The 15,306-nt window shown below is 35.1% G+C and overlaps 1 protein-coding gene and 1 pseudogene across 5 annotated transcripts in view; one reads left to right on the top strand and one right to left on the bottom strand.

Annotated features, from left to right (window-relative positions):
- LOC129657935 (60S ribosomal protein L35a-like) lies at positions 1 to 321 on the top strand (annotated as a pseudogene).
- A 590-nt stretch (positions 322 to 911) lies between these two features.
- The window catches only part of YTHDC1 (YTH N6-methyladenosine RNA binding protein C1), a 38,428-nt gene continuing 24,033 nt past the window's right edge, over positions 912 to 15,306 (bottom strand). For 3 of the 5 annotated variants that reach the window (XM_055588702.1, XM_055588705.1, XM_055588707.1), the window contains 8 exons: positions 10,792 to 10,876; positions 9,454 to 9,620; positions 6,839 to 6,921; positions 5,645 to 5,681; positions 5,509 to 5,572; positions 5,343 to 5,405; positions 3,744 to 3,878; positions 912 to 1,915 (listed from right to left, as the gene is read on the bottom strand). In XM_055588702.1, coding sequence (XP_055444677.1) covers positions 1,691 to 1,915; positions 3,744 to 3,878; positions 5,343 to 5,405; positions 5,509 to 5,572; positions 5,645 to 5,681; positions 6,839 to 6,921; positions 9,454 to 9,620; positions 10,792 to 10,876 — 859 coding nt within the window. In that variant the 3' untranslated portion in view covers positions 912 to 1,690. The remainder of the gene's footprint in view (positions 1,916 to 3,743; positions 3,879 to 5,342; positions 5,406 to 5,508; positions 5,573 to 5,644; positions 5,682 to 6,838; positions 6,922 to 9,453; positions 9,621 to 10,791; positions 10,877 to 15,306) is intronic. The other 2 variants (XM_055588703.1, XM_055588706.1) reach the window with 1 other exon arrangement.

Genomic DNA, 15,306 nt, shown 5'->3' with positions numbered 1-15,306 from the left:
ATGTCTGGAAGGCTGTGGTACAAGGCCATTTTTGGTGGCTAAAAGTGGGGTCTATGGAACCAGAGGGAGCACACAGCTCTGCTGAAAACTGAAGGTGTATATGCTTGGGATGAATTCTATCTAGGCAAGTGATCTGCTTATGTGCACAAAGCAAAGAACACCACAGTAACTCCTGGCAGATAACCTAACAAAACCAGAGTAATCTGGAAAAAGATAACTCACGCTCACAGCAACAGAGGCATGGTTCATGCCGAATTTCAAAGCAACCTTCCTGCTACTGGACGTAGAACCTGTGTGATGTTGCATCCTTCAAGTATTTAAACTTACTAAAAAGTAAATAAATAAACGTGGATTTATGAAAAAAAAGTTTAAATCTTTTTATTTTTTTAAATATAAACTTATTTATTTATAAACTATATTTTATATAGCTTGTTACTACTGAGAAGGATTAATGAGGGTTAATTTTAAAGGTGTATTTTAAAAGTAAAATAGGAAATATCTAACATCAAAGATGAACACAAAACCTGAAAAAAAAAAAATAATCCTGTAACCAAAGTAGATCCAAAAATGCTACCAAATGAATACCTTAACCAAAATATCAATGAAATTCCACTATGTACCATTAGTTCTTATATTAGAAACAAAAGTAAACATTTATATATAATTGACCTAGGTTAATCATTTTCGATAAAATACGCAAAAAATACAAATGGGGGTCCCACAATTTCTAAGCACAAAGCATTCTTTTATGTCTACTAATAGGTTGGTCAAAAAGTTCATTTGGGTCTTTCCATAACATCATATGGAACACCCAAATGAACTTTTTGGCCAAATGAACTTTTTGGCCAACCCCATACATCATACACAAGAAAACAAACTTGCGTTCAGACAAGAAAGAAACACAAGAGATAAGTGTCAATCTTTACCAATTTATTTTATACAAAACAGTAGCAATGTAGAATATGGGAATTATCTTCTTCTGCCACACACGCAGGCTGTGAACATTCCAAGCCAATGTATACAGTTTGGAGGAGAAGGCTAAACCAATAGCATCAACCATGCTACTGAACATAAGAAGTTTTCCTATCTAAAAAGATTAAAAATTAGATAGCAATGTCTTCTTAATATTGCTCTCATCATTGAAGACGAAGAAAAATAAAAAGTGACTTTTTTAAGATTAAAAAAAAGAGGGAAAGGGAGAAACCAAGAGGCTGCTACAACACTGCCATAGAGTCAAACCATCATACTTCAATATTTGCATACTTGATAGCAGCATTATTTTTACTGAACCGTGTGCAACTACATTTAGAAATACATCAAAGCAAAATATCATGGCAGTCATCAATCAAGATCCAAAAGAAAGAAAATGAACAAAAAATAACTCTAGGATGAACACCCTATAAGCAGATGAAGATTTACAGAGACTGAATCAGTATCTACATTCTTGGACTGTTCCATTCTGTCCCAATAAAAGTGTCAACTCAAACTGTCAACTGTGCATTTTTGGAGGATTTGAGTTTTTCCAGTTCTTATTATACTGCATGCTTGGAACAAAGAGGGTCATAATAAATCCTTCTACACAATGAACTTTAAGTAGACAGTTGAAAATAAATTTACTACTTGTAAACACACACAAAAAGAAAAATACAAGATTCTGTATCTTTAAACAATCAGTGCTTCCAAAAGCGCATTATCTCCTATATCTACCTCTCTCCCCTCGGTCTCTGTCCCGATCACATAATCGCTCTCTTTCTCTTTCTCTATCACGTCCTCTATCTCGCTCTCTGTCTCTTCTGTTATCTCTAGGGCGGTCTCGTTCTCGCTCCCGATCTCTTTCACGGGGTCTACTTCTCCGGCCACTGACAACAGCCTGTGTTCGACGAAGGAAATCATCCACCCTCATATCATAATCATGCTAGGAAAGGTAAGAAATGGATAAGGTATGTCAAAAATCAAATGGAATTTATGAGTCCATTTACAGTAATTATTGTCTGGTAGAGAGAAGAATCTAAAGAAATACCCTAATGCATTAATTCACAGAAAGCAATTTTGACATTGTTTAGAAAAAGGATTCTGATGTCTTACTAATTAGACACAACAGATGATTTACTCAGATCTCATTAAAAAATCATTTCTTGTAGTCAGTTTTTAATTTCTCTAACCAATCTCTTTAATAAGATTTATGCCAAATAATCACCTAATTATGACCTCCAACTGCATGATGAATGACATCAATACATGGGGGCCACCTATGCTAAATGTCAATGTTTTTCTGCAACTGGTGGATTCTACTTAATTTTTCCTCCTTTGAGTCTACAAACTAAAGCAAACCAACTGCGCCCTCTAAAGGTGAAATTGGGAATTCTCCCATTCCTGATTTTCTTTCAAACTAAATCACTGTTAACAATTTATGGAATTTGACAGAATTTTTTAAAAATATGTACTGCAATAAGACTGTGAAGTCTATTTCACACAGAGGTAATAATACATATAAGGCTGAGGAGGACAGTGAAGGGTAAGATAAGCAACTAAGTGAGGTGCAAGGTTGTCACTGTGGCTACTACTAAGCTTGACCCCTGCTCTAGAGTTCCTCTTTCAGTTCTCAACTCATCTTTACTTACTGAACTTTGTTTCTTCAAAAGTCAGCTCATAAGGTTCAAATTTTCACACTACCTTTCATATATTAAAAAAAAAGTGATTAAGTAAATACAAAATATATTACACATATGTATTAACCAGAAAGCTACTATATAATGGTGCATGAAGCACAACCTGTTAAAAAGGACAAGAACAGTTTAAGAGTCTCAGAAAAGCTTTTTGAAAATAATGTGATCATTTAAAAAAGGCATTTTCAAAAACACCACAAGCTAGCTATTCAACTAAGATTTCATCATACATTGGCTGTATACTTCTTTGAGTGGTGGGTGGAAAAAAAAAAAAACTACTAAAAGTCTACTGCTATTCAGTTGTGAAGTCACATCCGACTCTTTTTGTGACTCCATGAACTGCATGCAGCCTGCCAGGCTCCTCTGTCTACAGACTTTTCCAGGCAAGAATACTGGAGTGGGTTGCCATTTCCTTCTCCAAAAGTCTGTTTGTTAGAATTCTCAGATTGTTTTACTAAATATTAATGGTCCTAGTGTGACTTTATTTTGAAGGCTTAATAACTTCATGAGATAAGGAAATAAATGACAGATGAAAGGATCTCAAAGATAAGAAACTACCGCTCTGACTGGTTCTCAGACATGCATGCTCTTTATCATCTGGGAAGATAAAAAGAAGTTTATGTGGCCCAGCAGAGTCATCATGTGTGTAGCATTTAATAAACAAACTCAGCCCAACTATTATATTGAAGACCCAGAAATATTTACTCAAAAATAATCCACTTAAATAATCAAAGGGATTAGCCTAAACAATCTGCAGTAGAAATATGAAACCATTATCTATTAATCAACATAATCTGGTTGTTGTTCAGTCACTAAGTCATGTCAGACTCTTTTTGACCCCATGGACTGCAGCACACTAGGCTTCCCTGTACTTCACTACCTCCTGGAGCGTGCTCAAACTCATGACCATTGAGTTGGGATGCCGTCCAACTATCTCATCCTCTGTCGCCCTTTTCCTCTTGCCCTCAATCCTTCCCAGCATCAGGGTCTTTTCCAGTAAGTCAGTGTCCCCCACATTTAAATTATCTACAGGATTCTAAGTAGTTCCCTCACGCTTTTGCCTTCTTGTGCACTTACTACTCGTTTATCTCTGTATCTTGCTTCATGTGGTACTGGGTGATGTCCTGAATAGGGGGGATGAGCTTGAGGAGGCGGAGCATGGTGCTGATAGTAAGGATGGTGTGGAGGTTGTTCCATTCCAGGATAAGGAGTCTAAAAAATGAAAACCATTTCCATAAGCATCTAAAAAACATCCTTGTAACAAACCATTCTTAGAATTCCCTATCCAAACCACCCATCCCAAAGAATTTACTGTTGAAGCCATTTACTTTAATGACATTAGCATTCTTTAAAATACCCTCTTTATTTGCTTGTTGGAAAAAAAAAATGTGTGTAATAAACTCCTGAATATTTAAACCCCATCATCTAACATGTAACATTTATACTTACATACCATAAAATACCACTAGAAATCAAAAGCCTATCCTACAGAGTGATTACTATTCACTGTCCTAAGCACTTTACAAGTCTCATTTAATCCCCACAGCAACCCTACAGATAGGTACTACTAGAATTATAGGTAATAGTATTATTATGTAATCCTAGTTTACAAAAAGGGAAACTGGGGCACCAAATGGTTAGGTCACTTGCTCAAATTCACACTGCTACTAAAGAGGGTAGAAGTTAGACACAACATCAGACAATCTGACTCTAGAATCAGTCATGTTAATACTATGCACAAATGTATTTAAAGAGCTAATGCAATTATAAAATGAATAATGCAATTATAAATGCAATTATAAAATGAATGATGGAAAATCAAGGTAGTTCTCCCCCTAGTTAGGGCCAAGATATTACTATTATTTTTTAAATTTCATACTCTAAAGGAAAGAAATAATTCATCTGTCTGTATACAGTACCTTAAGTGAAACAAAAGTCAGATGAAAAGGCCACATTACAGGCAGCATTTTAAGATAAAAAGGTAAGAAACAATCAGAACAAATTAAACTTCTAAGTTGTTTTATTTTATTAGGAATTAATGCTTCAGCTATCTTTAATACTTTAAAATATACTTTAAGAAGAACATCCAGTTTTCTTAAAAAAAGAAAAAAATTAAAGTTTAGGAACAAGATTTAGTTAACCTTATTTAACATAGAGAATTTACTGAATATCAGGGTCAGGCACTATGCTAAACTTAACATGTATTTTGCAAACTTAGCTTCTTGACAATCCTACGAGGTTGACACTATTCCATTAAATTTTAAACTATACAAGCATAGGCATACTGTCCCAATTTATTCACTGATGCACACCCAGAGCAAACAGTGTCGTGCAGAGTAGGTACTAAATAGTTTGATGAGTCAAAGAATGAATGGATATCCAAATTTCACAGATAAGGAAAACTAAGACAAAAATGTATTATGAAACTTATCTAAAGTCAGAGCTGAGACGGGAAGGTATTTGAACCCTGAAGAGTTTACACTACTAGCCACCACAATAATAAATCATAACATTTATCAACTAAGCCTCCACTATTAATACAAATCCAATCATTCATTAGCCTTTACTTTAAAAACAGCATGCAATTTTCTTATCACCAGACTCCAAGTAAGCATTCAAAATGTATGGAACTGCAAATGAAATTATATAACTTGCAAAAACAGAATTAATACAAACCATTCCTTGCCAAGGTGGTGGTGGTCCCATGTTATGAAATTCCCTCACATAATCATTGTAGGACTAAAATGAAAGATGATAATGTCAATAAATAAAAACCCAGAACTTACAAAATAAAGCAGATACTGATTTTATGTGCATTAAATAAAAAAAAAGGAATGCTTACCCCATTTAAAAATACATCTCGGCGAACTCCTGAAAACCGTCTGTTGGGAATAAGATTTGTGAAACTAAATTCAGGTGGTTCATAAACTAGTTCCAAGAATGTAATTCAAAACTGAACAAAAATGAACCCAACTTACCTATCTACTTCCTGGTATCGTGGATCCTTTAAATACCCTGTTCAAACATCAAGCATTTTAGTATATCAAACTTATATTTTTTATTATGGCATCATAATTAAACATTCCTTACCACTCATTTCAATTCTTCCCATGATATAATAGTGAAGCTATTAAGTGATACTATTATCATACTGTTCCATTTTCAGATTTTCTTCTCGGATTACATGATAATTATAAAGTAACTAAATAACTTACTGATATCACAGAATTATAAACTGTTAGAGAGGTTTGCATATGGATCTTCTAAATCCACACCCCAATTCTTGCTAGACAGAAATTTCTTCATGCTGCACCATAGGAAGGTAAGGACAGAGGAATTATCTTGAGGACACTGTAATAGGTCTTCCTTAAAGCAAATATTTACCTTCCACCTTGAGAATACATAAGCCTTGCTAAGTCAACCAAAGCTTTAAAAAATGCAAACTTAAGGGGAGAAAAACAAAATTAACGAAAGTTGTAAAAATTAAAATATATACATTTTAAATGAAAGAACCACGGTAATCAGAGAAATATTCTCCCCTCTTCTTCTCATAAGAACTTAGTAAATTAAAATGTGAAAAAGTTTAAGTGGCCAAGTTACTGGGGAAAATTTTACTTCTTCAGAATATCCCATTTTAGAGAAGAATGAGGCTTATCAAGCCATCTGTCATGTAACAATGCTGTAATGCTCCCTAACACCGACTTCCAAATGGTCTGATTTTTATAAGTGTATCACTGACTGTTTTAAATAAATATCTTCTCTTAACTACAGTGTGCCTTTTTCAACTCCAGTAAGGGAAAGGTTAACTGAAAAGCTGCTTTTAGATTACAAACCAAGCATTTCCCATTCCTCTCTAAAAATATGAAAATCAAAGATGTATTTAGAAAAATATAGCATAATTTCAATTTCCAATTAAAGCTCTCTACCACAGGAAATACTAAGTATCAAAGAGAATAAAAATCCTAATAAGAGTGTAAGTTCATTGCTTTCCCTAACTACATTTAATCTTAAAACACAAGTGCAGTTTCCATTTCCTACAATTTCAGGTCATTAATAGCTGCATCCTAAAGTTTTCTCACTTTTAAAACTATAGGGTCATGATAGAAGATTCTGTGCTGTTGTTGTTTTTAATAATTTCAAGTCAAATATCTGCAGGATTATAAAATATTAACCTGGTCTCTGATGAAACTCAGGGGCATAGTCAATCCTTGGTTTCTTTCTGCTGTTATGAATATCATAATCTTCTGGTCGACGCCTACATAAATTAGACACATTAGAAATTAAACCAAAAACTGCTAGGAGAACAAACAGCAAAGCAAGAGTTTCTGACAGAAATAAGTACAAAGAAAAGCTCATTATTTCCTTTAGAATAACAGCCTTGTCTTTGGTGGACAAACATCTTAAAATCTCTAAATTTTAATTCCTCAAATTCTTATACACCAATCTTTAGATGTATTGCTAGAAAGAAATATATTCTCTAATCCTTGTGCTATGATCAGACACTAAAAAGTAATCTGTTCAAAATACGTATATCACATTTTAGTTATCTAAACAAAAGTAAATGAGCTAAAGCTAATATAAATATCCAGTTTAACAATTAAAACATTTTTCTGAATAAAGTCTTCATTCAGGTAAAATAAAGGGGAAAAAACTTCTCATCATTACACAACAGGTAACCCTAAAATCTATGTATTTAAACTTATTAGTGTCATTTTAGGTTAAATCTGAATAAAATTATGTATTTCTTAAATATTTTTCTTCTGCTTTGTACAAAATTATACTTTTCACATGATCATACAGAAAATTTGATACTTATTAAAAGTTATTTTACAGGAAAGTTTTAAAAATGTTTAAATACTTTGAAAAACTAATTTCTGAAGTTAATAACATTTACAAATTGTGGGAATTTTTTCCCAGAAACAATGCCTTAAAATAAACTGGCAAATAATGGGGCAGAGTTTTAACAGAGTTTCATAATACAAATTCAAAATGTATTCTTTAGAAGGTGAAACTTTACTATCTGCAGCAGGCTGCTCTTCACTATCTTCCATAAATCTCAACGGTTAATGTAACCATTAAGGTTAATGTATATACATCATGAAATACACTTCATTATACTTAGCATTTAATAAAGAGCTATACAAAATAAAAAACAAAATTTCAGGTTTTTTAAGGTAATAATAAATATGTATTTTTACCCTTATTGTCAAAATCTCTGTAATAACCTGGGCATCACTAGCTTTCCAGTTATTTCTGAATGTTTACTGCTTTCATAAACTTCTGCAACACAAGTTCACTCAAACTACAAAGCTGCAATAAACCCAAGCCCCCCAACATAATAAAAACAGTTGCATCTACAATAAATAAGACTAAGAAAATTAAAAACTGGTTTAAAAAATAAACATACCGCTTTCCTGTAGTTTGGGGAGTGCATTTACGACCGGTATAAAACATGATAGTAACAGTTCATAAAGTAGTCCAACTACTGACTTTAAGCTGTAAGCCACATACAAATATGGAGGCCCTGGCAGGCTTGAGAGGAGTAGTGGTGTAATAAGTATAGTTTACAGTCCATTGCAAATCTGAGGTAAAAACTTCACTTGTATGTACTGTATTGCACTGGAAATCTCTTAGCTTAAAACTTCAAAAGACATCTTGGTGATCAGTCCTTTTAGGCCAAAAGTAAGGGGGCTCTGCCAGGTTTCCTCCTACCTACTTGACAGTGTCCTTCTTAAGCTCAAAGAAATGGGGACTCTTGTTGGATTATCTGTACCTACCACAGGATGTTTCCACCAAAAGGAAACTTAACCAAAGGTTTCATCCCATCAACCACACATCCAACAGTCTTTAGCAGAATATTTTAGATTTAGCTGTATGCAAATCTACTCAGGGTAAGGTGTTGGGTGAAGGGCTTAAATCAGTCCTTTGCAAAGACTTCTCCAATTCTGTAACAAGTTAAAACCCCTTTTCCTGGAAAATGCTGTTTAGTTCATAAAGTAGTGATCAACAACCATGGCGATCCTCTAAAAAACACTTTAAGTCCACAGGTACTGCCAGCATCTGGAAAAGCTGTAAACAGACACAGCAACAGCCCTTCTTTTTGGTTTGTTGCCGGGTCTCCCAGGGCCACTTGATCCCCTTTGGAAAGAACCTATTGTTTTCAGAAGCTCAGCAAGATGTGTGAATTCACGGGGTACATGTTAGACAATATTGAGAATGGGGTTAACACATCACGATGGTAAAATCTGAAATAGTCCCAACAATGCTCCTCTTGAATATCAAAATAACTTAAAATATTTTATCCTCTAATAAATGAGGCGTCATCTTCTGAAAAAATAATAGTGATCCTTTATAAAAGTCCCATATCTGATAAGGTTTATCCAGAGACACACCTGAAAGAAAAGGCTTTTTACAAAATATTAACAATTTTTGCAAATAAAGACTTCCTTCTCTTCCTCCTTTCTAGCCTGTTCTTAGCAACAAAGGCCTACCTCATTTCAATGGTATACATTGTTTTATCAGATTACTATCTAATCTAAACTGGTTATCACTCTTTAGCAGATAATTTTTTCTGCATAAGGAAAGATCCCCATTTTCCTCTTGAAAAATGACTGAGACCAAGGTGACCATCTGAAATCCTCAATGAAGCCACAAACTAGTCCATGCAGCTTGATTTGAGGATTTTCTCTTTCTTCTTTACCGCAGGACAAACTTTTGACGAATCATATTCCTCCATCATGTTATTCTGATATATGTGCCTATTATCAGTCCAAAGAACGTTTCTAACCTTCCCACATCCCGGACTGGTTCTCGACGGGATGGTCGTCCTCTTGATCGGGGCTGAGAATGCATTCTTCTCTTGTGACGCATTTTATGAATGACCTGATACAAGTCAATACTTTCATCAGGGGGAAATAGAAGACAAAGCTGGGTTCCACATTCAAGTTCAATTTCCTGGAATAAGAAAGCAGTAATTTACAAAATGAAAAAAAGGAGAAACTTTTGATAGACTTGTTGTATTTTCCTGATGTACAAAACAAAAATAGGCTAACTTGGAGGTTTCCTTCCCAAGGTTGATGATCACATGAGATTTCAATCAACTTCCTTGAAAGATTTTTAAAAACTTTTCAAAAGTGTTTCATGTATTTATGTAAGGGGAAAAATGGTTTCCCTGGTGGCTCAGACAGTAAAGAGTCCATCTGCAATGCGGGAGACCAGGGTTTGATCCCTGGGTTGGGAAAATACTCTGAAGAGCGTGGCAACCCACTCCAGTATTCTTGCCTGGAGAATTCCCATGGACAGAAGAGCCTGGTGGGCTACAGTCCATGAGGTTGCAATGAGTCAGACACAAATGAACGACTAAGCACAGCACAGAATCTCCAAGGTTAACTACAGAATCTGTGACAGTCACCCTCTGTAACAAAGGAATATTTCTTTGTGCAAAATACATTAAGTATCAGGATGAAGTCATCCATCTTAATACAATGGAGAAAAAATGTTTCGTGTGCCAACAATTTTCATGGTTATAAACTGCTAAATGCACTGAAATATATTAACAAGGGCAAACTAATCTATGGGCTTTGTATAATTTTTATTTTAAATTACCAACATTTTCACTTACAAGCAATAAAAACTTGGTTCAAAATTACATTTAGAAAACTAAGGGTCACAGGCCTAGGTTTATTTTAAATCACTGCACATTTTTAATTTTATCTGCAGACTTGACAACCTGTGTATACACATACTCATCTCCTTTTAATAAAGTTTTTTTCTATTCAGAAAACTTCAGTAAAGATGTTAAGTGGCATTTCTAAAATGTATCAGAATCTGTTAAGCAGTAATAATACAATGAAAAACCTAAACCTAAAAGGTTTTTAAAATCGTGCCAGTTCTCTTCAAAAACTTTTCCTTCAATTGTATAAATCCAGTACCACATAAATCTACCTTTCTACATTAACGGAGGTCATATCAAATCAGTCATAATTACAGTAATCACAAACTACAAATAAGAATATTTTCCCCATTCTCAGAAATTCATTCAAAAATGGTTTTAAAATATCTTTCAATAAAGATTTCTATAAAGTGATTAAATATATGTTTTTTAGAATCAATTAAAATAACAAACCTGTCCATCACGTCCAATCTTTACCGGCTTATGTTCATTCCAAGGATTGGTGAGATGAGCTGACTTAGTAAAGGGTAATTCACGCCTAAACACAAAGTGATATCAATTATACTATTTTGCAGAATCTTTTAAAGACCTTATACTACTTTAGTAATGAATTCCTATTAATCATGACTTAAATGCGACTAAATAAGATTGATAGAGATTATTTCCCAGAAACAAAGCCACATTCAGAGACACACTTTTCACATTCTCCTGTATTCTCAAAAAAAAAAAAAGCTAAATATGCTTAAAAATATGAGCTAAGACACCAAGACAGTTTGGTCCCTCTCAACTTTTCTGAGCCTGAGTTTCTTCATCTTATAAATATAAGGACAGTGCCACTCTCTTCAAACTTGTTTTAGGTAGCTTGCAAATGAAATAACACATCAAATGTTTACATCTTATATCTATGTACTAAAAATCTTGTATATTTTAATAATTGATCAATAAAGAGATGAACTTTAACCAGGCAGTTAATACCACATGAATACATATCCCCTACTCTTGGTTCAAGACTGCTTTCCCAAATTTAATTATCTTCCCCTTTTGCTAAAGCAATATTCTCTACCACACATAGAACAGCTCTTGATAATACAAAATTTTATACTTATAAGTTTACATATTTGCATGTATTAATTATGCACTATCTCTTCTCTTACACTACAATGCTATACTTCATTTTTTAATTATTAATTGGAGGCTAATTACTTCCCAATATTGTGGTGGTTTTTGCCATATATCGACATGAATCAGTCACGGATGTACGTGTCCTCCCAGCCTGAACCCCGCTGCCACCTCCCTTCCCACCCCACCCCACCCCCTTTTGGGTGGTCCCAGAGCACTCGCTTTGAGTACTCTGCTTCATGTCCTCTATTTTACATATGGTAATATACATGTTTTAATGCTATTTTCTCAAATCATCCTGTCTTCGCCTTCTCCAACACAGACCAAAAGTCTATTCTTTACATTGCTGTATCTTTTGCTGTCTTGCATATAGGGTCATCGTTACTGTCTTTCTAAATTACATATATATGCATTAATATATTGTATTGGTGTTTCTCTTTCTGACTTACTTCACTCTATATTATAGGCTCCAGTTTCTGAGCCACAGGGCAAAATAGTCTCACCAAGTTTAAAAAAAAAAAAAAAGATACCCTGCATTTTTATAGCACAACAATGAACATAAACATGACAAGTAATAAATACCTGTTGCCAAAAAAATCAGAAATTAACATCATTCAATAATGTTTCATCTATTTGTGTATAAAGTAATGCCAAATTAAAGAAATGCTTTAATTAAAGAACTATATCTACAAATAAAACTGCTCAAAAAACATACAAAGATGAGTAAGATAAAAAGCTTTAATTCCTAACCTTTTTTAAACAGCTTTCACCAAACAATATATAAGCACACACAAGTATTTTGTAAAAAGAATGAGTACCATAAACAGAGTATAGAACTTTTGCTTTTAATGTGAATGGTCGTATTTATCTTGGCAAGCAAGAAAGAAACAAATAGAAAATGCTTCCTGGTAAAGGTGGCATAAGGGATAAGCCTGAAAGAAAAGTGACTCGGGAAAAGTCATAGGTAGAAAGGTAAAGCAGAGATATTTCTGAAGCAACGAAAAAGACCTGAGCGAAGACATAACGGAGAAGAAAAATTACATGCAAATGACCTGGTCCAATGGACAAGCTATACAACCATTTACTTCTAGCCTTATGTAAATTTTCTTAAAGATGAATATTAAATGCTCAAAGTTTGGACTTTTTTAAACCTCAGAAAATATTTTGAACATCTACAGGAAAAGATTAAAGTTACAAAGTGGCATGATCTGTTGTGGTGGTGATGTCAATGTATGGGAAAAGTGAGCAATGAGTGGTGGAAATAAATGCCCACTAGGTACTACTAAAAGGCCTGAATCTTCATCTAAAAGACATCTTACCTCACACATCAAGAGTGGTTCAAGAGTGTATACAAACAAAAATATATGTGTACATATGTACATATATACATATATACACACATCCCCACCCCGCCACTTCAGGGAGGGCTGGGAGGAAAGAGATCATCATTAAGCTAAACTAAATCCATAGCAAAGCCCAGAATATCCAGACACAGATCTATAGTTAAAAACTGTATTTTAAGTTTCTTATATTTTTCTTCTAAATTGCCAATTAATAAGTTACAGAAAGGAATAACCTACAACCTTCCCTGGTGGCTCAGACGGTTGAGTCCACCTGCAATGCAGGAGACCCAGCTGGGTTCGATCCCTGGGTCAGGAAGATCCCCTGGAGAAGGGAATGGCAACCTACTCCAGTATTCTTGCCTCGAGTTCCATGGACAGAGGAGCCTGGAGGGCTACAATACATGGGGTTACAAAGTTGGACACGACAGAACAACTAACTTTCACTTTCAACTACCAAAGCACAGGAAGGTTTCAAGTTATTATTGCACAGAATTATCACTGTTATTTAAACATTAGCCATGGATTACCCTTGGTCCCAAAAAAAGGCATTATGTTGAGCTGGTTGAGTCAGTTGGGGTTAAAATTCTTTGATGGTTCTTTGATGGCACTGGTTCTAATGAATTCCAGAGACATATGCCCACTGTTTTGACAAATTATTTAATCTCAGCCTGAACATCACAGGGAACTATGAGGCCTTAAGTAAAACAGGGCTCAGGTTAAAACTAAGAGAAATGGTACATCTGTGGTTATCACGAGTATATAGCAGGCATCCTAAAAACTAGCTTTTGAGCAGACATGTAATGAAGAGGCCTACAGATGATTATCTCTACTGTGAGTATTCTAGGTGACATGGCAGTGATTCTCTACTTTAAGGAGCTTAGTAAATGGGGCGTATTTAAAAAAAGAACATGAACTGTACAAAGACTCTGTATGTACTAAATAGTTGGTCATTAAAGCTAATAGGAATAGCAGAGAAACCATGAAAGAAAAGAGAAATGGGTTATTTGGAATGGACCCGATAGGGGTGAGGTTAAAACACAGATTTAATTCTGGTTGAATAATATTTTATAATTTTAGTCTTATTTTGATCTAACTCCCAGTGGCAACTGGGACTTTTTATGCATGCTTCCTTCCTTATGTGCTACCATGCACCATCTAGTCTTAAAAACTCAAGTGTGCCTATGGGGCTTCTCCAATGGATCAGTGGTAAAGAATCCACCTGCAAATCAGAAGATATAGTAGATACAGGAGACTCGGGTTTGATCCCTGTGTTGGGAAGATCCCCTGGAGGAAATGGTAACCCACTCCAGTATTCTTGCTTGAAAATAATCCTGTGGACAGAGGAGTCTGGCGGGCTAAAGTCCAAAAGGTTACAAAGAGTTGGACACAACTGAGTGAGCATGAGTGTGTGCATACAGGTTTGAGGCGCATGTCAGAATCCTACATTCTAATAATCAGATACTACTGATGCAAGTGATCCAAGGACCACACCTAAAACAAACTCAGAGCCAGTTATTAAATCCAAAAGGCACTTAAATAAAACTCTAGTAACTATCATATCTGATTTATATTTATTAAAGTTTAATCCTTTTAAACTGGATCATCAAAAACGCACGAGAGTTTCAGAAAAATATCTATTTCTGCTTTATTGATGATGCCAAAGCCTTTGACTGTGTGGATCACAATAAACTGTGGAAAATTCTGAAAGAGATGGGAATACCAGACCACCTGACCTGCCTCTTGAGAAATCTGTATGCTGGTCAGGAAGCAACAGTTAGAACTGGACATGGAACAACAGACTGATTCCAAATAGGAAAAGGAGTACATTAAGGCTGTATAATGTCACCCTGCTTATTTAACTAATATGCAGAGTACATCATGAGAAACGCTGGGCTAGAGGAAGCACAAGTTGGAATCGAAATTGCCAGGAGAAATATCAATAACCTCAGATATGCAGATGACACCACCCTTATGGCAGAAAGCGAAGAAGAAAAGAGTGAGAAAGTTGGCTTAAAATTCAACATTCAGAAAACTAAGATCATGGCATCCGGTCCCATCACTTCATGGGAAATAGATGGGGAAACAGTGTCAGACTTTATTTTTCTGGGCTCCAAAAATCACTGCAGATGGTGACTGCAGCCATGAAATTAAAAGACCCTTACTCCTTGGAAGCAAAGTTATGACCAACCTAGATAGCATATAGAAAAGCAGACACTACTTTGTCAACAAAGGTCCGTCTAGTCAAGACAATGGTTTTTCCAGTAGTCATGTATGGATGTTAGAGCTGGACTATAAAGAAAGCTGAGCGCCAAAGAATTGATGCTTTTGAACTGTGGTGTTGGAGAAGATGCTTGATGTCCCCTAGACTGCAAGGAGATCCAACTAGTCCATCCTAAAGGAGATCAGTCCTGGGTGTCCACTGGAAGGACTGATATTGAAGCTGAAACTCCAATACTTTGGCCACCTGATGTGAAGATGACTCATTGGAAAAGACCCTGATACTGGA

This window comes from Bubalus kerabau, chromosome 7 (genome assembly GCF_029407905.1).
Source record: "Bubalus kerabau isolate K-KA32 ecotype Philippines breed swamp buffalo chromosome 7, PCC_UOA_SB_1v2, whole genome shotgun sequence".
NCBI classification, from domain to species: Eukaryota; Metazoa; Chordata; class Mammalia; order Artiodactyla; family Bovidae; genus Bubalus; species Bubalus kerabau.
This window is presented reverse-complemented; position numbering and strand designations above follow the sequence as displayed.